This window comes from Pristiophorus japonicus, chromosome 11 (genome assembly GCF_044704955.1).
Source record: "Pristiophorus japonicus isolate sPriJap1 chromosome 11, sPriJap1.hap1, whole genome shotgun sequence".
In the NCBI taxonomy this organism is placed as follows: domain Eukaryota; kingdom Metazoa; phylum Chordata; class Chondrichthyes; family Pristiophoridae; genus Pristiophorus; species Pristiophorus japonicus.
The window spans coordinates 53,637,680-53,662,025 of NC_091987.1; the positions used below are offsets into that span (position 1 = coordinate 53,637,680).

The window sequence follows — 24,346 nt, forward strand, 5'->3', positions numbered from 1 at the left end:
TGGGTTTCTCTGCCCTCCACTTTTACTTTTCTTCTTTCTATCTTTTGCTTCTGCCCCCATTTTACTTCCCTCTGTCTCCCTGCCTAGGTTCCCATCCCCCTGCCATATTAGTTTAACCCCTCCCCAACAGCACTAGCAAATACTTCCCCGTGGACATTGGTTCCAGTCCTGCCCAGGTGCAGACCATCTGGTTTGTACTGGTCCTACCACCCCCAGAACCGGTTCCAATGTCCCAGGAATTTGAATCTCTCCCTCTTGCACCATTCCTCATGCCACGTATTCATCTTAACTATTCTGCTACTTCTACTCTGACTAGCACGTGGCACTGGTAGCAATCCTGAGATTATTAACTTTGAGGTCCTACTTTTTAATTTAACTCCTAGCTCCTAAATTCAGCTTGTAGGACCTCATCCCTTTTTTTACCTATATCGTTGCTGTTTATATGCACGATGACAACTGGCTGTTCACCCTCCCCCTCCAGAATGCCCTGCAGCCGCTCTGAGACATCCTTGACCCTTGTACCAGGGAGGCAACATACCATCCTGGAGTCTCGATTGCGGCAACAGAAACGCCTATCTATTCCCCTTACAATAGAATCCACTACCACTCTAGCTCTCCCACTCTTTTTCCTGTGCAGCAGAGCCACCCGTGATGCCATGAACTTGGCTGCTGCTGCCTTCCTCTGATGAATCATCTCCCCAACAGTACCTAAAATGGTATATCTGTTTTGGAGGGAGATGACCGCAGGGGACCCCTGCACTACCGTTCTTCCACTGCTCTGCCTGATGGTCACCCATTCCTTATCTGCCTGTATAACATTTACCTGAGGTGTGACCAACTCACTAAACGTGCTTTTCATGACATATTCAGCATTGTGGATGCTCCAGAGTGAATCCATGCACAGCTCCAGTGCCACAATGCGGTCTATCAGGAGCTGCAGCTGGACACACTTCCTGCACACATAGTAGTCAGGGACACTGAAAGTTTCCTTGACTTCCCACATAGCACAGGAGGAGCATGACATGGGTTTGGGCTCTCCTGCCATGACTTAACCCTTAAATTAACTTAATTTGGCAACAATGCCAAAGATTACCTACTGATATGGGGATGAAGCTGAGGCCATTGCCGCGGTCTGATCATTCCGGGTCACAGAGGGCAAGGTCAGACGGGATAGTGAAAACACGACAAAAGGTGAAATTGGAAGGACAGATTGGGTCAGAAGAAAGTGAAGAGGAAGAAGGAGCAGGGGGGTGGTTGGTATCTAAGAGCCATTGAAGCTTGCACTCCTTGACACCTGAAAGGAAAATAAAAAGGCCGGAATTTTCTTTACCTGGTCGGGTACGGGCGGTCGGCTTGTCGGTTCCTGACCCCATTCTTGATTTCATCCTGCTGCAAAAATCAACTTTGCACTAATGGGGCCTATTAAGCCCGCCCTGTGTGTTACTGAATTAAATGGTGCGGGTCTGATGATGTCATCGATGACGCAATTTCAGCCGGGCTATTTAAAAGAGCCATGGTCATGCTGCCGCACTGGTAAACGGAACTGAGGGAAAGGTGCATGGGGGTGGGATGACTGCAGGTTCCCGACCCATTCCAACTTATTTCAAAGTTCCCACCGGACCCGCCTTCGATCATGTCCGCACGGACACCATAAAATTCCAGCCAAAGTGTTTTGTTAAATAGCTGAATGAGGCAAATGCTGAAATGGAACAAAGACAAGGACAGCTCTGAAATAAAGTGAGATGGTGCTGCTGGAGGCCAAGTTCTGATGAAAGGTCATCAACCTGAAACATTAACTATGTTTCTCTCTCCACGGATGCTACCTGACCTGCTGAGTATTTCTAGCATTTTCTGTTTTCAGTTCAGATTTACAACATCTGCAATAATGGCCCTGAAATTCCAATGTCCCGGGTCCGTACAAAGTTTCTATGGACCCAGGAAGGCATCGGAAAAGTTGGTTTTCAGCGCGCAATGCGCATGCGCTGAAAACCGGCTTTTCCGATCTGTCAAGTTTCTGGCTTGACAGATCCTCCGTATCTCGGGAGCGAGGACACTTGCAGGCAAGATTTCCGATATTTACAAATATCTTGCCCTGCAAATGTCCTTCAAAATCTTGCGCCTGAAAAAGCACGCGTATAGCCTGTTTAAAAATACACAGAAACATTTAAAAATAAAATTATAAAAACACATTTTATTGTTAAAAATTATCCCCACTATGGTAAGTTTATTTTAAGGCTTAATTAAAAAAAACTTTTTAAAAAGTCGGGAAAATATATTTTTTTATAACAACTTTAATTTAAATGAATGTTAAATATGTAGTTTATTTTCTATTTTTTATTGCGTTTTGGCTGTTTGGGGGGGGCGGGGTGTTCTCATTCATAATAATAGGAGTTCCGGACTTACAGAACTCCTATTACTATGAATGAGAATCTATACTACACCTGATTGGCTGCTGTCTCCAGCTCTCAGCCTGCGCATGTCCCCACATGCACGCGCTGCATCGCGCAGCCACAAGAGACCTCAGGCTCGTAAGTTCCAATAGGCGCAGCAGCACATCTTTTTTTATCTTTTTCTGTCGTTGCCTACGGGAAGAGCTCGACTGGAATTTAAGGGCCATTGTGTTTTTTCAGTTAGTTAAATGACTGGCAGACACCCAACAATCATATGACAATCACAGATTTTGTTTTTATGGGAAATGTGAAACGAGCCCATAAAGATGAAGCATCCTGTGGTGTCCTTACACCTTACTATACATGACCTGAACCTTTATTCCCAGGATCAAGAAGTGCTGACCCTGCGTGAGACCTCCCTTTATATACCTAGATGACCAGGTGAGGAGTGTCTCTCACAAGTTCACCCCCTGTGGTCAAGGTGTGCATTACTCAGGTGTATACAGTGTACAGTGTTGTTACATAAGGGTTGCAGTTATGTGAAGGTTACAAATATGACATCACCTCCCCTCAACATCTTTGGGTCAAAGATTGAGTCTTTCAGGTGGTCGACGCTCTCTCGTGGAGCGCCGCAGTTGGGGCTCTGGTGGTTGGGCCTTGGCATGCATCTCTGTCACCTGAGGTGATTCTGGCCTGTCCGGGCTGGTCGCAGGGACTGTGCATGCTGGTGAATGTCCTTGTTGCTCATTCACTGGCAGTGGTGTGGATGACATCTCGTGATCTTCCTCAGGTTCCTCAGTGTCCATGCTGAACCTTTTCTTTACTTGTTCCAGAAGTTTGCGGCATATCTGCCCATTGTTAAGTCTGACCACTATGATCCTATTCCCCTCTTTGCCACTTACAGTACCCTCAAGCCATTTGGGTCCCAAAGCATGATTGAGAATGAATACAGGGTCATCGATTTCTATGCATCTCCCTATTGAGTTGCGATCATGGCACTCGATTTTGGACTGGCGCTTGCCCTCAACAATGTCTGACAGGGCTGGATGAATGAGGGACAGCCGCGTTTTAAGCATGCGTTTCATGAGTAGTTCCGCAGGCGGGACTCCCGTGAGCGAATGGGGGCAGGACCTATAGGCCAGCAGGAGGCGCGATAGGCGGTACTGAAGGGAGGGTTCTTGAATCCGGAGCATGCCCTGTTTTATGATTTGAACCGCACGCTCCATCTGGCCATTGGAAGCCGGCTTGAACGGTGCTGTCCTGACGTGTTTGATACCATTACCCGACATAAATTCAAAGCTAGTGAAACACGGGCCGTTGTCGCTAACCAGGATGTCCGGCAAACTGTGGGTTGCAAAGACCGTACGCAGACTCTCCACAGTGGTGGATCTTGTGCACGAATTCAATATGATGCACTCGATCCATTTTGAGTATGCATCGACAACAATTAAGAACATTTTTCCCATGAACGAGCCCGCGTAGTCTACGTGAATATGTGACCATGGCCTGGTGGGCCAGGGCCACGGGCTGAGTGGGGCCTTCCTGGGGGCATTTCCCAGCTGAGCACACGTCGTGTTTGAGTCCAGGTCTGAGTCAATTCCCGGTCACCATACATGTGACCGGGCAATGGCCTTCATTAGCACGATGCCTGGGTGCTCGCTGTGGAGTTCCCTGATGAATGCTTCCCTTCCTTTCTGGGGCATGACTACCCGGCTGCCCCATAGCAGACAGTCGGCATGGATAGAGAACTCATCCATCCGTCTGTGAAACGGCCTCACCTTCTCGGGGCACGCTCCGTGTGCGGGCGCCAAATCCCTGGTCAGGACACATTTCTTTATTAGGGATAGGAGGGGATTTCTGTTGGTCCAGATTTTGATCTGGCGGGCTGTGATGGGGGAGCCTGCGGTGTCGAAAGCCTCAACGGCCATGACCATCTCCGCGCTTTGCTCCGACGCCCCCTCGGTGATCGCCAGTGGGAGCCTGCTGAGCGCGTCAGCGCAATTTACGGTGCCTGGCCGATGCCGTATGGTGTAGTCATACGCAGCCAGCATGAGGGCCCACCGCTGTATGCGAGCTGACACATTGGCATTGACAGCCTTGCTGTCGGACAACAGGGATGTTAACGGTTTGTGGTCCGTTTCTAACTCGAAGCTTCTGCCAAAACGGTACTGGTGCATCCTTTTCACCCTGTAGACATATGCGAGTGCTTCCTTTTCAACCATCCCATATCCCGTTCTGCCTGGGAGAGCAACCTGGAGGAATAAGCCACAGGTTGGATTTGGCCCTCATCATTGCTCTGCTGCAAAACGCACCCAACCCCATAGGATGATGCATCACACGTTAAAACTAGTTCCTTACAGGGTTGTACAAGGTCAACAGCTTGTTAGAACAAAGCAGATTCCGCGCCCGATTGAAAGCCCGTTCTTGACAGTCCCCCCAAAACCATTCACAACCCTTACGCAGGAGCACGTGCAGCGGCTCCAACAATGTGCTTAAGTTCGGCAGAAAGTTCCCGAAGTAGTTCAATAGTCCCAGAAATGACCGCAACTCTGATGTGTTGCCGGGCCTGGGCGCACGACAGATCGCCTCCGTTTTGGATTCGGTAGGCCGGATCCCGTCTGCGACAACCTTCCTGCCCAAAAACTCGACCTCTGGGGCCTAAAACACACACTTGGACTTCTTTAGTCGCAAGCCTACCCGGTCCAGTTGGCGTAGCACCTTCTCCAGGTTGTGGAGGTGTTCCTCGGTGTCTTGACCAGTGATTAGGATGTCATCTTGGAATACGATTGTTCTAGGGATGGATTTAAGCAAGCTTTCCATGTTCCTCTGGAAGATAGCGGCCGCTGAACGAATGCCAAATGGACACCTGTTGTAAACAAATAGCCCCTTGTGCGTAGTGATGGTGGTCAGAAGCTTGGATTCTTCAGCCAGTTCCCGAGTCATGTAGGCTGAAGTGAGGTCCAACTTGGTGAACAGCTTGCTACCTGCCAGCATGGCAAAAAGATTCTCTGCTCTCGGAAGCGGGGATTGGTCCTGTAGTGACACATCCTGACCGAGCCATCCGCTTTAAAGACAGGAACGATGGGGCTTGCCCAGTCACTGAATTCAACAGGTGAAATTATGTCCTCTCTTAGCAGCCTGTCCAACTCACTCTCAATTCTCTCACGCATCACATATGGCACGGCTCTGGCTTTGTGGAGCACTGGTCTGGCGTCCGGGGTGATGCGTATCACTACTTTGGTGCCCTTAAAAGTCCCGACCCCTGGTTGAAAAAGTGGCTCGAATTTCTGTGGGACCGTGAGCATGAACTTCGCTCCACAGATGAAATGGTGTGCACATCCCCCCATTTCCAGTTCATCTCGGCTAACCAGCTCCTCCCCAAGAGCGCGGGACCATTTCCCGGAACAATCCAGAGTGGCAGCCGGTTCTCCGATCCATTGTGTGCGACCACCAAGTTTGCACTGCCTAGTACTGGGATGATCTCTCTGGTGTACGTCCGTAACTCCGTGTCAATGCGTTCCAGTTTGGGCCTGTTAGCTTTGAGTGGCCATAGTTTTTCAAATTGTTGGGCACTCATAAGTGACTGGTTGGCTCCTGTGTCCAGCTCCATGCCATTTACTCAAACTTTCATCATCATGGGTGGCGTTTTGGTATATGAGCTGTGGACGTCTGCCACATGAACCCGCTGGACTTCAGTGTCCATAGCTTTGCCCCAAGCATCACCCTGCCTTGCAGACCCCTCGTCTGGTTCCTCTGCCTCATAAACTAGCCTCGCTACGGGCTTTCTGCATTCTGGCCCGATGTCCACTGAAGTTACAGTTTCTGCAGATAAATTGCTGAAACCTACAGGTTCTCGCAGCATGTCTGCCACCACACCTCCAGCATGAGCTGAGATTGTTGTGAACAAAGGAACTGTTAACAGGCATTTCTATCTGATTGTCTCTTTGATTACTCCTGAGCACTCTGTTGCTGAGTGTCAATGGTCCCATCCCGGGACGCATTGTCACTTGTGATGGCGTGAATTGCCGATCCCCCTGCCATTGTCTCTGTTGCTGGCCCACCCTAGAGCCTGTTGCTGCCTGGGCGGTGTCGAATTGCCCTTGCCTGCCTGCGGGGTTCTGAATCTCGTTTACAATGTTAACTCCCTGGTCCATCGCCACATTGGACGCAGGGCTGCGCGCGTAAATTATCTTGGTCTCCTCTTCCCCTGCCATGAAGGTCTGAGCTATCAATGTTGCCCTTTCCAAAGTCAAGTCCTTGGTCTCAATAAGCTTCCTGAAAACCCCGGCACGACCAATGCCCTCAATAAAGAAATCCCTTAACATCTCCCCCCTGCAGGCATCTGTGAACTTACAGAGGCTGGCCAAACGCCGAAGGTCCGCAACGAAGTCCGATATGCTTTGTCCCTCCCGACGCTGGTGTGTGTAGAACGGTGCCGGGCCATGTGCATATTGCTCGCCGGTTTGAGGTGCTCACCGATCAGAGTGCTGAGCTCTTCAAAAGACTTGTCCGCTGGCTTCTCGGGTGCGAACAGGTCTTTCATCAGCACAGATGTCTTGGATCCACAACTGGTCAGTAGATGCGCCCTTCGCTTGTCAGCCGCTTCCTCTCCCAGCCAGTCCTTCGTGACAAAGCTCTGCTGGAGCCTCTCAATGAAATCGTTCCAGTCCTCACCAACACAGTACCATTACTCTGTGCTACCGGTGGCCATCCTCGTGGGTCGTTGATTCCCGTTTCTCGTCGCCAAATGTGATGTCCTTACACCTTACTATAGAATCATACGAGGCATATATTGCAGACAAAGTTACTACATGACCTGAACCTTTATTCCCAGGACCAAGAAGTGCTGACCCTGTGTGGGACCTCCCTTTATATACCTGGATGACCAGGTGAGGAGTGTCTCCCACAAGTTCACCCCCTGTGGTCAAGGTGTGCATTACTCAGGTGTATACAGTGTACAGTGTTGTTACATAAGGGTTACAGTTATGTGAAGGTTACAAACATGACACATCCCATGTGAGTATGCAGCTGGTTGAGGTGAATTTTTTTGTGTGCCAAGAAATAAGGTAACGGAGGTACTTCAAGCAGCAATCTTCTTGAAGAAGATGAACTGTTTTCTCATCTGGGAGAACATCTCTTAACAGTAGTAATTGCATTGGCCTGATCTACCACCTCTTCTCATGCAGCCCTGACAGATGCTTTTTGAGGAAGGGGATCATTTACACATAAAAATGGCAACTCTCCTTTGCATCACTTCTGTCAGCATAACTTCCAGGGCTCTGTCTGTTAAAAAAGCCACCCCCCCTGGGCACTTGCAAGCTCCAGGCTCATCCTCCAACAAATGTAGCACAAAAATCAAGGTACAAAAATCTCCTTTGCACGAAGTACAGATGGTTCTTTAAGGAGCCGGATTTTTAATCTCCTGCACTGAATTCCCCCATTCCCCCAGAGCCCCCACACTCACAGTACTGGTCTCAATCTGTACTTTATGTAACTGCGTGAACCTCAAAAAATCTCAGGTGCATTTCAGGGTCCACCGTCATTCTGTGTCCCCTAGGCCTAGCAGAAAATTGGCCTTAAAAATACTTTTTTTAATTTGCATAATGAAGGCTCCCTTGTCTTTGCAATCATACAATCGACAGGATCCAAGATTACATCAGGGAGGAGTTCGATCTTGGCTTAAGTTTTGACATTTGCTTTGTCTTCTGATAAACAAAATTATTTGAAAAGTTTAATAATCTTAAGGTATGGAAGTCAGTGAAGTGGAAAAAACGGATTTCCTTTTCAAACAGAAACAGACTTCTGCCATTAGATTTACATTTTTATAAATTTCTGAATAACTCACTCAGAACCAGCACTATCTGATCTAAATTCATAAACAATCCTAAAAACAGAAAGCAACAACACAAGGATTTCATCCAAGTTTTTACAAAAGTTATTAATATTTCCCTTTTGTATTTCTGCAGCACACACATCGCCGAACCATACATGGATTATTTTAGCACTGGTAGCAATTCTCATAATTACATTCATATTCATTTTCTATTGCTACAAAAAGAGGATATATTGGAAGGGTAAGGAAACTTTATTGTTTTACGCAATGGCCCAGAATTTGGGCATCTTACAGTGTGCCCGTTTGTTACATTGTTTTTTTCCCTCATCCTTCACCTTGAACAATGTTTGTGCTGCAAATTGCTGTAAGTGTGTGCTGATAATGGTGCGGCAAGGGCAATGGGACACCTGGGATCTTGGTGAACCATGGGACCAACTCTCTATCTGCTTAACCAATGAGATTCAAGGATAGAGAAAGAACCAGAAATAGGGTGAATTAGAGTCAAACCAAGTCAAAAGAGAAATAAAGAGAGGCAAAGAAAGATTGGATGAAGAGAGAGAGAAAAAAGAGACAAAAAAGGTAAGAACAACATTTAAAACTGTAAAATGTTAAAAACGTCAAGGAACAATTTACAACCTGCAGGAATGAAACTCCACAATTCCATTTGTTTCCTTCTTGGGCTCAGAGAGGTTAGGTGGCATTGCAGGAACATAAATCTCATCATTAAAAGGGTCCTTACATTGTTGAGCATGAGCCCTAACTTTCTGCAGCGAGTTTAATTCATTTTAATAGCACAAATGCAGTAATTTCTTGAAACTTACTGGGAGATTGACAACGAGCTCCCGTTTTCATGAGGCTAATGGCAGAGTGATGCAAATCTTCCTGCAATCTGTGGCGATTCACAACTCAAGGCGAATCTCATCCGTGCCACAAGTTGCTGGATTATTTACACACTAATAAGGACGTGTGCATTAAACTCACTGTTATTTTTCCAGAAAATTCTGAGCCAATGTTTTACAACCTTAAGGTTGTTTGAATGAATTTTGAAATTTGTCTTAAATCTTGGAAAATTATGGTCCCTGATTTTTGCCCCAGGTTGGCAGCAAGGTGAATTGGAAATTGAGTCACTGCTCCAGAAATAAGGCTCATCCTATTTTAGTACACAGATCTCATTTAAATTCCCCCAGAAACCTTCTTGCATGGGAACAGGCAGGAAGTCAGCAGGAGTCATTCGGCTTGTGTTCATCTTGTGGGTTTCTCATGTTCAGGAAGTGGGGAGGAGTCTGTGGCAGAGGTAACCTAAGCTTTCCTTATGTCCAGGGTTTGGTGCCTCTCACAATTGGGTTATAGAGTGGCATGCAGCTGCTGTTGAAGCTATTTCAACACCATTCATGGAGTACGTATGTCACCTATTTTCCCTTCCTATGTGTGGTACTTTACACTTGTACGAGTTAAATTTTATTCACCATATTTTATATATTTTGTTTAACTCGTTTTGTAATTTCTGAGCTGCCTCCTCCGATCAACATTGTTCTCAGTACTTCAGGTGGAGCCCGACTGCAGGAAGAACTTATAAAGGCAGCAATGTTACTGCTGTGCTAATTATAGATCTCAATAATTTCAAAGGGAATTCACTGCATGAACATTCCTGATCAAAGCTGCAGCTGCCTTCTGGTTATTTTGGAAGGAAAATGCACAGTCAAATTGTTTAAACATTTCAGTAAACAGCAAGGAATATATTTAACTACTTCAATCAGAATTGTGTAACTTAGTAAGAATCTGGTTGGGGCGGGAAGTGGTGGAAATTCGCATTGCCCAGAGACCATCTGCCAAGACCATGTAAATGGTGTGATTGGCTGATGGGCCTTCCCGCAGGAGTCCCTGTGATTGGGAGAGGGCTATGCGAGATATTGGCAGGCGAGGCCTAAGGTTAAGTGTAGTGCCCAGAGGGGCACTCCTCCTCCTCCTGGCTTCAAAGGGAAAGTAAAAAAATACATTTTGAATTTACCTTTTTGATCCTCTCCTGGACCCAATCCAGTTCCTCATTGAATGGGCCTGATGGCCTATTACTACTCCTACTTCTTATGTTCTTATGTTCTTATGAGCTGGGTGACACAAGACAGTTCAGAGAGCCAACCTTAGGCATCATTCACTCCTAGACTTATGCTCGGTGGAAATTCCCAGATGGTTCCTTAGAGAGGAGTTAAGGTGAAGGGGTTAAGGATTTGCCTTGTCTTTTGACATATATTGTTATGATGTCGAATCTAATTCCGGGTGGAAAGCAGGTACAAAAAGGTCCAATAACATGGGGCTATATCCCAGGCTCCAAAGATGCCTGAAATACGTCTGACTCCAAATTGGGGTGGATGATTTTTCAGGTATCCCTGGCAGCCACCTAAAACCGTTGTTAGACCCCTTGCATATGTTGATGAGGGGCCTAACATCTGGATATGAGCATAGAGGACACTGCATGTAAGAGCACGAATAGCACATGAAAACAATCAATGGCACTTCGTACTCAGTAAATGCCACATGACTGGTAAAATGAGGTCTTTCCAGATTGTTAGGCTCATAATAAAGTGATATGACTGAGTACGGTATGCAATGAGTAAGTGTGACCTTAGCTCCTTTAATTAAATTCCAGAGTGTTGGTACAGCATGGAAGGCTTGCTTATATACAGTGCTCCCAAGGGATGCTGGGATCCCTTGGGGCTCCAACAAGTAGGCCTTCTGGTGGTGGTATGATACAGGTTGCCAGGGGTTACATACATAACATCACTCCCTCCCAAAGTTAATAGTACACTTATTTACATGGTGAGACGATCTGGGGCATTTTGCTCCCTTGTCGATCGTCTCGGTACAAATACAGGTGTGGGTGAGTTGGTTGGTTCTTCGCTGGGGTGCTGGGCAGCTGGCCTTGCCGGGCTGCTGGGAATGGTGAGTTCAGCTTCATGGTCAACCGTGATGTTGGTTGCCACTTGTGTGTGTGTTGGAGGGTCGAAGTTGGTGGTGTCCTCTTCGGGTTGCTCGTGGCTGTTTGTGAATCGCAATTTGGTTTGGTCCAAATGCTTTTTGCACGTTAGTCCATTGGCCAGTTTGACCTGAAACACCCTACTCCCTTCTTTGGCTATGACAATACCAGCAAGCCATTTGGGACCATGTCCATAGTTGAGTACAAATACAGGGTCAATATCGCGTGACAATTTGTGCGATCATGGAACATGCTTTGTTGAAGCCGCCTGCCCTCAATGTAATCATGGAGATCAGGGTGGACAAGAGAGAACCTTGTTTTGAGCAACCTTTTCATGAGCAATTCGGCTGGGGGAACCCCGGTGAGTGAGTGGGGTCTGGTGCGGTAGCTGAGCAGGACTCAGGTCAGGCAGGTCTGCAGGGAGCATTGCGGCACTGGAGCTGTGCATGGATTCACTCGGGAGCATCCGCAATGCTGAGGATGTCGTGAATAGCACATTTAGTGAGTTGGGCACACCGCAGGTAAAGGTTACTCTGTCAGATAGGGAATGGGTGACCATCAGGCAGAGCCGTGGAAGGAATGTAGTGCAGAACTCCCCTGCAGTCATCCCCCACCTTGGGTGCTGTTGGGGGGGATGACATCAGGGGAGGGCAACAGCAGCCAGGTTCATGGCACCGTGGGTGGCTCTGCTGTACAGGAGGGCAGAAAAAAGAGTGGGTGAGCTATAGTGGTAGGGGATTCTATTGTAAGGGGAATAGATAGAAGTTTCTGTGGCCACAATCGAGACGCCAGGATGGTATGTTGCCTCCCTGGTGCAAGGGTCAAGGATGTATCAGAGTGACTGCAGGACATTTTGGAGGGGGAGGGTGAACAGCCAGTAGTCGTGGTGCATATAGGTACCAACGATATCGGTAAAAAAAGGGGATGAGATCCTACAAGCTGAATTTAGGGAGCTAGGAGTTAAATTAAAAAGCAGGACCTTAAAGGTAGTAATCTCAGGATTACTACCAGTGCCACGTGCTAGTCAGAGTAGAAATAGCAGGATACCTAAGATGAATATTGTCAAGTATGTAACTTCTATGTAACACCACTGCAATACTGTATATACTTAAGCAATGCACATCTTGACCACAGGGGGTGAACTTGTGGGAGACACTCCTTACCTGGTCATCCAGGTATATAAAGGGAGGTCCCACGCAGGGTCATCACTTCTTGGTCCTGTGAATAAAGGTTCAGGTCATAGAGTGACCTTGTCCATAGACTGTGCCTCGTGTGGGTTTTGTGCCGTTGAGTAAGGACATTACATTGGCGATGAGAAACGGGAATCAACGACCCACAAGAATGGCCACCGGTAGCACAGAGGAATGGTACTGTGTTGGTGAGGACTGGGATGATTTCATTGAGAGGCTCCAACAAAGCTTTGTCACGAAAGAATGGCTGGGAGATGCAGCGGCCGACAAGTGAAGGGCCCATCTGCTGACGAGCTGCGGACCTAAGACTTACGCGCTCATGAAGGACCTACTAGTATCCGAAAAGCCGACGGACAAAACCTTTGAAGAGCTCAGCAAACTAATCGGTGAGCACCTCAAACCGGCGAGCAGCATTCACATGGCCCAACACAAATTCGATACCCACTGATGTCGTGAAGGACAGAGCATACCGGACTTCGTTGCGGATCTCCGGCGTTTGGCCAGCATCTGTAAGTTCACAGAAGCCTGCAGGGGGGAGATGTTAAGGGACTTCTTTATTTAGGGCATCGGTCATGCGGAGATTTTCCGAAAGTTAATTGAGACCAAGGACTAGACTTTGGAAGCGGCGGCGTTGATGGCTCAGACTTTCATGCCGGGGGAGGAGGAAACCAAAATAATATACGCGCGCAATTCTGCCTCCAACGCGGCGGGGGATCAGGGAAACAATATCATAAACGCGACTCAGAGCCCCGCAGGCAGGCAAGGGCAGTTCGACACACCCCAAGCAGCAATAGACCCCAGAGCAGGTTTTCAACAGAGACAATGGCAGGCTGAACGGACATTTACGCCATCACAGTGGACAATGCGGTCCGGGATGGGGCCATTGACACACACTAACAGGGTAATGAAGAGCAGTCAAAGGGACAATCAGCAAGGAATGCCGGGTCATAGCTCCTTTGTTCACAACGATGGGAATTTCAGCTCATGCTGGAGGTGTGAGGGCAAACATTCTGCCAGGATTGGCAGGTTTCAACAATTTGTCTGCAGAAATTGCAACCTCAGTGGTCATTTAGCTCGAATGTGCAGGAAGCCTGTAACCAGGCTAATTTACGAGGCGGATGGACCAGAAGAGGGTTCTGTGAGGCAGGATGACTCTTGGGGCAAATCAATGGACGCTGAAGTTCAGCAGGTTCATGTGGCAAACATTCACAGGTCATATACCAAAACGCCACCTATGATGATGAAGGTTTTATTAAATGGCATCCCTGTACGCATGGAGCTGGACACTGGGGCCAGCCAGTCACTCATGAGCGTTCAACAATTCGAAAAGCTATGGCCACTCAAAGCCAGTCGACCCAAACTAGAACGCATTGAGACACAACTACGGACGTATACCAAAGAAATTATTCCAGTACTAGGCAGTGTAATGTTGGCGATCACACACAATGGATCAGTGAACCGGCTGCCGCTCTGGATTGTCCCAGGCAATGGTCCCGCACTGTTGGGGAGGAGCTGGTTAGCTGAGATGAACTGGAAATGGGGGATGTTCAGGCAATATCATCTGTGGAGCGAAGTTCATGCTTACAAGTCCGACAACAATTTGAGTCACTATTCCAACCTGGCGTCGGGACGTTCAAAGGTACCAAATTAGTGATACGCATCACCCCGGACGCCAGACCAGTGCACCACAAAGCCAGAGCGGTGGCGTATGTGATGCGGGAGAAAATTGAGAGCGAATTGGACCGGTTGCTGAGAGAGGGTATCATCTCACCCATTGAATTCAGCGACTGGGCGAGCCCCATCGTTCCTGTCCTAAAAGCGGATGGTTCTGTCAGGATCTGTGGCAACTACAAGGCCACTATCAATCGGGTGTCCCTACAAGACCAATACCCGCTCCCGAGAGCGGAGGGTCTTTTTGCCACGCTGGAAGGCGGCAAGCTGTTTACCAAGTTGGATCTCACTTCAGCCTATATGACCCAAGAACTGGCCGACGAATCTAAACTACTGACCACCATCACCATGCACAAGGGACTGTTCGTTTACAACAGATGCCCGTTTGGCATTTGATCAGCGGCCGCGATTTTTCAAAGAAACATGGAAAGCCTGCTCAAATCCATTCCTGGAACAATCGTATTTCAGGACCACATCCTCATCACGGGTCATGACACCAAGGAACACCTCCACAACCTGGAGGAGGTGTTACGCCGACTGGACCGGGTAGGCCTGCGACTCAAGAAGTCTAAATGTGTATTTTTGGCTCCTGAGGTTGAGTTCCTGGGCAGGAGGGTTGCTGCAAATGGGATTCGGCCCACCAAATCCAAAACAGAAGCGATTCGAGGAGCGCCCAGGCCCGGCAACACATCGGAGTTGCGTTCATTTCTGGGACTCTTGAATTATTTCGGGAACTTTCTGCCAAACTTAAGTACGTTGTTGGAGCTGCTTCACGTGCTCCTGCGTAAGGGTTGTGATTGGTTTTGGGGGAACTTTCAAGAACGGGCTTTCAATCGGGCGCGGAAACAACTTTGTTCAAGTAAGTTATTGATCCTGTACGAACCCTGCAAGAAATTGGTTCTGACATGTGATGCATCGTCCCATGGGATTGGATGCGTGTTGCAGCAGAGTAATGCTGAGGGCCAACTACAACCTGTGGCTTATGCTTCCAGGTCACTCTCTCAAGCAGAAGGGGGATATGGGATGGTTGAGAAGGAGGCACTCGCATGTGTCTATGGGGTAAAAAAAAATGCATCAGTACCTTTTTGGCAGGAGGTTCGAATTAGAAATGGACCACAAGCCATTAACATCCCTGTTGTCAGACAGCAAGGCTGTCAATGCCAACGCGTCAGCTCGCATACAGCGATGGGCTTTCCATCCGGCACTGGCCTGGCACCGAAAATTGTGCTGTCGTGCTCAGCAGGCTTCCACTGGCCACCACTGAGGGGGCAGCGGAGCAAAGTGCTGAGATGGTCAAGGTCGTTGATGCCTTTGACAGCGCAGGTTCTCCCATCACAGCCCACCAGATCAAAATCTGGACAAACAGAGATCGCCTCCTATCTCTGATTAAGAAATGTGTCCTGACTGGGGATTGGGCGCCCGCACACGGAGCATGCCCTGAGGAGGTCAGACTGTTTCACAGGCGGATGGATGAGCTCTCCATCCAAGCTGACTACCTATTATGGGGCAGCTGGGTAGTCATGCCCTAGAGGGGCAGGGAGGCATTCATCAGGGAACTCCACAGCGAGCATCCAGGCATCGTGCTGATGAAGACCATTGCCCGGTCACATGTTTGGTGGCCAGGAATTGATTCAGACCTGGAACACTGTGTTCGCAGGTGCACGACGTGTGCCCAGCTGGGTAATGCCCCCAGGGTGGCCCCGCTTAGTCCATGGCCCTGACCCACCAGGCCATGGTCACATATTCACATAGACTATGCGGGCCCGTTCATGGGAAAAATGTTTCTCATTGTGGTAGATGCGTAGTCGAAATGGATCGAGTGTATAATTTTGAATTCGTGCACGACATCCAGCACTGTGGAGAGTCTACGTGCGGTCTTTGCAATCCACGGCTTGCCAGACATCCTTGTTAGCGATAATGGCCCATATTTCACGAGCTACGAATTCCGGGAGTTCAAGTCAAGCAATGGCATCAACCATGTCAGGACAGCACCGTTCAAGCCAGCCTCCAATGGCCAGGCAGAACGTGCGGTCCAAATCATTAAACAAGGCATGCTCAGGATTCTAGGACCCTCCCTTCAATGCCGCCTATCGCACCTCCTGCTGGTCTATAGGTCCCGACCACACTCGCTCACGGGGGTCCCGCCCGCTGAGCTACTTATGAAACGAATACTCAAAATTCGGTTGTCCCTTATTCACCCAGTCCTGACCGATATAGTTGAGGGCAAGCGCCAGTCCCAAAACGAATACCATGACTTAAATTCAAGGGGGAGATGTATAGAAATAAATGACCGTGTATTTGTCCTCAATCACGCCGCGGGGCCCAAATGGCTTGAGGGCACTGTAATAGACAAAGAGGGGAACAGGGTCATCGTGGTTAAACTCAACACTGGGCAGATATGCCGTAAGCAATTGGACCAAGTAAAAAAAAAGGTTCAGCATGGACACTGAGGAACCCGAGGAAGATCATGAGATGGTGCTCATACCACCACCAGTGAACGAGCAACAAGAATATTCAGCAGCATGCACAGTCCTGGCGGTCAGACTGGACAGGCCGGAATCACCACAGGTGACAGACACTCACGCCAAGGCTCAACAACCAGAGCTCCAACTGTGGCGCTCCACGGGGGAGCGTAGACCACCCGAGAGACTTAACCTATGATCCCAATAAGACTTTGGGGGGATTGCGGTGATGTCATGTATGTAACCTCTATGTAACACCACTGCAATACTGTATATACTTAAGCAATGCACACCTTGACCACAGGGGGTGAATTTGTGGGAGACACTCCTTACCTGATCATCCAGGTATATAAAGGGAGGTCCCAGACAGGGTCATTACTTCTTGGTCCTGTGAATAAAGGTTCAGGTCATAGAGTGACCTTGTCCATAGAATGTGCCTCTTGTGGGTTTTGTGCCATTGAGTAAGGACTTTACAAATACGTGACTTGAGGAGTGATGCAGAAGGGAGGGATTCAAATTCCTGGGACACTGGAACCGGTTCTGGGAGAGGTGGGACTAGTACAAACCAGACGGTCTGCACCTGGGCAGGACCGCAACCAATATCCGAGGGGGAGTGTTTGCTAGTGCTTTTGGGGAGGGGTTAAACTAATATGGCAGGGGGATGGGAACCTATGTAGGGAGACAGAGGAAAGTAAAATGGGAGCAGAAGCAAAAGATAGAAAGAAGAAAAGTAAAAGTGGAGGGCAGAGAAAACCAAGGCAAAAATCAAAAAGGGCTACATTACAACAAAATTCTAAAGGGACAAAGTATGTTAAAAAGACAAGCCTGAAGGGCCTGTGCCTCAATGCAAGAAGATTCATAATAAGGTGGACGAATTAACTCCGCAGGCAGCTATTAACGAATATGATATAATTGGAATTACGATGCCATGGTCCCAGGGTGACCAAGGCTGGGAACTCAACATCCAGGGGTATTCAAAATTCAGGAAGGATAGACAGGAAGGAAAAGGAGGTGGGGTAGCATTGCTGGTTAAAGAGGAAATTAACGCAATAATAAGGAAGCACATTAGCTTGGATGATGTGGAATCTGTATGGGTAGAGCTGCAGAATACCAAAGGCAGAAAACGCTAGTGGGAGTTGTGTACAGGCCACCAAACAGTAGTGGTGAGGTTGGGGACAGCATCAAACAAGAAATTAGGGATGCGTGCAATAAAGGTACAGCAGTTATCATGGGCGACTTTAATCTACATATAGATTGGGCTACCAAACTGGTAGCAATACTGTGGAGGAGGATTTCCTGGAGTGTATTAGGGATGGTTTTCGAGACCAATATGTCGAGGAACCAACTGGAGGACTGGCCATCCTAGACTGGGTGATGTGTAATGAGAAAGGACTAATTAGCAATCTTGTTGTGCGAGGCCCCTTGGGAAAGAGTGACCATAATATGGTAGAATTCTTTATTAAGATGGAGAGTGACACAGTTAATTCAGAGACTAGGGTCCTGAACTTAAGGAAAGGTAACTTCGATGGTATGAGATGTGAATTGGCTAGAATAGACTGGCGAATGATACTTAAAGGGTTGACGGTGGATAGGTAATGGCAAACATTTAAAGATCACATGGATGAACTTCAACAATTGTACATCCCTGTCTGAAGTAAAAATAAAACGATGAAGGTGGCTCAAACCGTGGCTAACAAGGAAAATTAGGGATTGTGTTAAATCCAAGGAAGAGGCATATAAATTGGCCAGAAAAAGCAGCAAACCTGAGGACTGGGAGAAATTAAGAATTCAGCAGAGGAGGACAAAGGGTTCAATTAGGATGGGGAAAATAGAGTATGAGAGGAAACTTGCAGGGAACATAAAAACTGTGTGCAAAAGCTTCTGTAGATATGTGAAGAGAAAAAGATTAGTGAAGAGAAACGTAGGTCCCTTGCAGTTAGAATCAGGTGAATTTATAATGGGGAATGAAGAAATGGCAGACCAATTGAACAAATACTTTGGTTCTGTCTTTACGAAGGAAGACACAAATAACCTTCCAGAAATACTAGGGGACCGAGGGTCTTGCGAGAAGGAGGAACTGAAGGAAATCCTTATTAGCCAGGAAATTGTGTTAGGGAAATTGATGGGATTGAAGGCCGATAAATCCCCAGGGCCTGATAGTCTGCATCCCAGAGTACTTAAGGAAGTGGCCCTAGAAACAGTGTATGCATTGGTGATCATTTTCCAACAGTCGATCGACTCAGGATCAGTTCCTATGAATTGGAGGGTAGCTAATGTAACACCACTTTTTAAAAAAGGAGGGAGAGAGAAAACGGGGAATTATAGACCGGTTAACCTGACATCAGTAGTGGGGAGAATGTTAGAATCAGTTATTAAAGATGAAATAGCAACGCATTTGGAAAGCAGTGACAGGATCGGTCTAAGTTAGCATGGATTTATGAAAGCGAAATCATGCATAACAAATCTTCTAGAATTTTTTGAGGATGTGACCAGTAGAGTGGACAAGGGAGAACCAGTGGATGTGGTGTATTTGGACTTTCAAAAGGCTTTTGACAAGGTCCCACACAAGAGATTTGTGTGCAAAATTAAAGCACATGGTATTGGAGGTAATGTATTTGACGTGGATAGAGAACTGGTTGGCAGACAGGAAGCAGAGAGTTGGGATAAATGGGTCCTTTTCAGAATGGCAGGCAGTGACTAGTGGGGTGCCGCAGGGCCCAGTGCTGGGAACCCAGCTATTTTCAATATACATCAATGATTTAGATGAAGGAATTGAGTGTAATATCTCCAAGTTTGCAGATGACACTAAGCTGGGTGGCAGTGTGAGCTGTGAGGAGGATGCTAAGAGGCTGCGCGTTGCATCGGCAAATGCATGGCAGATGCAATGTAATGTGGATAAATGTGAGATTATCCACTTTGATGGCAAAAACATGAAGGTAGAATATTATCTGAATGGCGGCAGATTAGGAAAAGGGGAGGTGCAATGAGACCTGGGTGTCATGGTACATCAGTCATTGAAAGTTGGCATGCAGGTACAGCAGGCGGTGAAGAAGGCAAATGGCATGTTGGCCTTCATAGCTAGGGGATTTGAGTATAAGAGCAGGGAGGTCTTACTGCAGTTGTACAGGGCCTTGGTGAGGCCTCACCTGGAATATTGTGTTCAGTTTTGGTCTCCTAATCTGAGGAAGGACGTTCTTGCTATTGAGGGAGTGCAGTGAAGGTTCACCAAACTGATTCCCGGGATGGCAGGACTGACTCATGAGGAGAGACTGGATTGACTGGGCCTGTATTCACTGGAGTTTAGAAGAATGAGAGGGGACCTCATAGAAACATATCAAATTCTGACAGGACTGGACAGGTTAGATGCAGGAATGACATTGAGGAAGTCCAGAACCAGGGTCACAGTCTAAGGATAAGGGGTCAGCCATTTAAGACCGAGATGAGGAGAAACTTCTTCACTCAGAGAGTTGGTAACTTGTGGAATTCTGTACCGCAGAGAGTTGTTGATGCCAGTTCGTTACTTATATTCAAGAGGGAGTTAGATATGGCCCTTATGGCTAAAGGGATCAAGGGGTATGGAGAGAAAGCAGGAAAGGGGTAATGAGGTGAAGGATCAGCCATGATCTTATTGAATGGTGGTTAAGGCTCGAAGGGCCGAATGGCCTACTCCTGCACTTATTTTCTATGTTTCTCTGTTTCTTTCGACACACATTTTAAGCTTTGCTTGATGGTTTGGACTGCCCATTCTGCCTGGCCGTTGGATACAGGCTTGAACGGGGCAGATGTGACGTGCTTGATCTCATTGCAGGTCATGAATTCCTTGAAATCATCACTGGTGAAACACGGCCCATTGTCACTGATAAGGACATCCGGCAGGCCGTGTGTGGCAAACATGGCTCGTAGGCTTTCGATGGTGGCAGTGGACGTGCTTACAGACATTATTACACTTTCAGTCCATTTTGAATAAGCATCCACAAAAACCAAGAACATTTTGCCTTGGAATGGACTCGCAAAGTCAACGTGGATTCTGGAACACGGTTTGGAGGGCCATGACCACAAACTTAGTGGTGCCTCTCTGGGTGCATTGCTTAGTTGGAAACATAGAAACATAGAAAATAGGTGCAGGAGTAGGCCATTCGGCCCTTCGAGCCTGCACCACCATTCAATGAGTTCATGGCTGAACATGCAACTTCAGTACCCCATTCCTGCTTTCTCGCCATACCCCTTGATCCCCCTAATAGTAAGGACTACATCTAACTCCTTTTTGAATATATTTACTGAATTGGCCTCAACAACTTTCTGTGGTAGAGAATTCCACAGGTTCACCACTCTCTGGGTGAAGAAGTTTCTCCTCATCTCGGTTCTAAATGGCTTACCCCTTATCCTTAGACTATGACCGCTGGTTCTGGACTTCCCCAACATTGGGAATATGCTTCTTGCATCTAACTTGTCGAAACCCGTCAGTATTTTAAATGTTTCTATGAGATCCCCTCTCATTCTTCTGAACTCCAGTGAATATAAGCCCAGTTGATCCAGTCTTTCTTGATAGGTCAGTCCCGCCATCCCAGGAATCAGTCTGGTGAATCTTCGCTGCACTCCCTCAATAGCAAGAATGTCCTTCCTCAAGTTAGGAGACCAAAACTGTACACAATACTCCAGGTGTGGCCTCACCAAGGCCCTATACAACTGTAGCAACACCTCCCTGCCCCTGTACTCAAATCCCCTCGCTATGAAGGCCAACATGCCATTTGCTTTCTTAACCGCCTGCTGTACCTGCATGCCAACCTTCAATGACTGATGTACCATGACACCCAGGTCTCGTTGCACCTCCCCTTTTTCTAATCTGTCACCATTCAGATGATAGTCTGTCTCTCTGTTTTTACAACCAGTGGATAACCTCACATTTATCCACGTTATACTTCATCTGCCATGCATTTGCCCACTCACCTAACCTAGCCAAGTCAGTCTGCAGCCTCATAGCATCCTCCTCGCAGCTCACACTGCCACCCAACTTAGTGTCATCTGCAAATTTGGAGATACTACATTTAGTCCCCTCGTCTAAATCATTAATGTACAATGTAAACAGCTGGGGCCCCAGCACAGAACCTTGCGGTACCCCACTAGTCACCGCCTGCCATTCTGAAAAGTACTCATTTACTCCTATTTTTTGCTTCCTGTCTGCCAACCTGTTCTCAACCCACGTCAGCACACTACCTCCAATCCCATGTGCTTTAACTTTACACATTAATCTCTTGTGTGGGACCTTGTCGAAAGCCTTCTGAAAGTCCAAATACACCACATCAACTGGTTCCCGCTTGTCCACTCTACTGGAAACACCTCAAAAAATTCCAGAAGATTTGTCAAGCATGATCTCCCTTTCATAAATCCATGCTGACTTGGACCTATCATGTCACCTCTTTCCAAATGCGCTGCTATGACAACCTTAATAATTGATTCCATCATTTTACCCACTACCGATGTCCCATGGAGGACACAGTTTTTTTTACCAGGGACAGTAAAAGATCCTGGCTGGTCCAGGTCCTGATCTGGCGGGCCGTAACGGGTGACTTTTCATTTTCGAATGCATCCATCACCAAGAACAAGTCTGCAGGCTGTGCCATTTCCACCCCGATCGTGGGCAATGGTAGCATTAGCGCAGATCTCTGTGCCTGGTCTGTGGCAGATTCCATAGTTGTATGCAGACAGCGTGAGCGCCCCTCTTTGGATGCAGGCAGAGACATTGGTGTTAATCCCTTTGTTCTCTGAGAATAGCGATATGAGCGGCTTATGGTCAGTTTCTATCTCAAACTTGAGACCAAACAGATACTGAAGCACTTTTTTCACCCCGTAAACACATGCCTGAGCTTCTTTTTCAATCATGCTGTAAGCTCTTTCGGCTTTGGACAAACTCCTGGATGCGTAGTTGACCGGTTGCAATGTTCCCGATTCGTTAGCTTGTTGTAATACACAACCGACCCCATATGACGACGCATCGTAAGCTAGCACCTATCATTTACATAGGTTGTACAGAACAAGCAGTTTGTTGGAACATAACAGACTTCTGGATTTCTCAAAAGCAGCCTCTCGCGATTTCCCCCATACCCAGTCGTCTCCCTTGTGCAGTAGCACATACAAGGGTTCTAGCAAGGTGCTTAACCCGGGCAGGAAATTACCGAAATAGTTGAGGAGTGCCAGGAACGACCGCAGCTCCGTCACATTCTGTGGGCTCGGCGCATTCTTGATGGCCTCTGTCTTGGCGTCGGTGGGTCTGATGCCGTCTGCCGCAATTCTTCTTCCTAAGAACTCGACCTCTGGTGCCAGGAAAACACATTTCGAGTATTTCAACCTGGGCCCCACATGATCTAGCCGATTTAGACCCTCTTCCAGGTTCTGAAAGTTTTCGATGGTGTCCCAACCTGTGACCAGTATGTCGTCCTGGAAGACCATGATGCGTGGAACCGACTTTAGCAGGCTCTCCATGTTCCGTTGGAAAATTGCCGTGGTCGAACGAATCCCAAACAGGCATCTATTGTAGATGAATAGACATTTGTGCGTGTTGATGCAGGTGAGGCCTTTCGAAGATTCCTCCAGTTCCTGCGTCATGTAGGCCGATGTCAAGTCTAACTTGGTGAACATCTTTCCTCCAGCCAGGGTCGCAAATAAGTCACCTGCCTTGGGTAGCCGGTACTGGTCCTGAAGCGAAAAACGGTTAATCGTTACTTTATAATCCCCGCAAATTCTGACCATGCCGTCGCCTTTGAGAACCGGAACAATCGGACTGGCCCACTCGTTGAACTCCACCGGCGCGATGATGCCTTCTTGCTGCAGCCTGTCCAGCTCAATTTCCACTTTCTCTCGCACCATATATGACACCGCCCGTGCCTTGTGGTGGATGGGCCGTGTGCCGGGAACCAAGTAGATTTGCACCTTCGTCCCCGAGAAACTTCCAATGCCTGGCTCAAACAACGACGGGAACCTGCTCAGAACCTGGGCACATGAGGCGTCGGCGATGGACGAAAGCGCTCGGATGTCGTCCCAGTTCCAGCGTATTTTTCCCAGCCAGCTTCTGCCGAACAGTGTGGGGCCATCTCCTGGCACAATCCATAGTGGGAGTTCGTGAACTCCTCCATCATAGGAGACTTTTACTTCTGCGCTGCCAATAACAGGGATCAGCTCTTTGGTGTAAGTTCTTAGCTTGGTGTGAATGGGGCTAAGCTTGGGCCTGTGTGCCTTGTTGCACCACAGCCTGTCGAAGGCCTTTTTACTCATTATAGACTAACTCGCACCCGTGCCCAGTTCCATGGATACTGGAATTCTGTTCAGTTCAACTTTTAACATGATCGGTGGACATTTTGTGGTGAAGGTGTGTACCGCGTACACTTCTGCCTCCTCGGTTCGAGTCTCTAGTTCAGCCTGATCCACCATGGATCGATCTTCCTCTGCAACGTGGTGGTTTGCAGGGTTTGCAGCTCGTCTGCACATTCACTGGAGGTGTCCCATTGTTCCACAGCCTTTGCACGCATAGTATTTGAAGTGGCATTGATGGGCTCGATGATCACCTCCGCAGCGCCAATAAGGTGTTAACTGCCTCGCATTAACGATTGATGGCGGACTCTGGGTCATCTGAGGTCGTGCAGCTGCCGGCGTGTACGTTCTGCCATATGCATTCCTGCCTGAAAACGATGTTACTTTGTACACAGTACTAGCTGAAATCTCTTTATGCTGCAAAATTTGTTTGGTGTTATTGCTGGTGGACATAAATGCCTGGGCTATCGCTATGGCTTTGGTCAGATTTGGTGTTTCAACAGTCAATAGTTTGCGAAGGATAA

General features: G+C 47.8%; 1 protein-coding gene across 2 annotated transcripts in view; it reads left to right on the forward strand.

The window, feature by feature from the left end:
* The window catches only part of LOC139275724 (OX-2 membrane glycoprotein-like), a 60,052-nt gene that overhangs the window by 16,597 nt on the left and 19,109 nt on the right, over nucleotides 1-24,346 (forward strand). The window contains exon 4 of one of the 2 annotated variants that reach the window (XM_070892907.1): nucleotides 8,357-8,464. The exons of the other annotated variant lie outside the window; for it this stretch is intronic. Within the exon in view, the coding sequence (XP_070749008.1) occupies nucleotides 8,357-8,464 (108 nt within the window). The remainder of the gene's footprint in view (nucleotides 1-8,356; nucleotides 8,465-24,346) is intronic. 2 annotated transcript variants of the gene reach the window in all.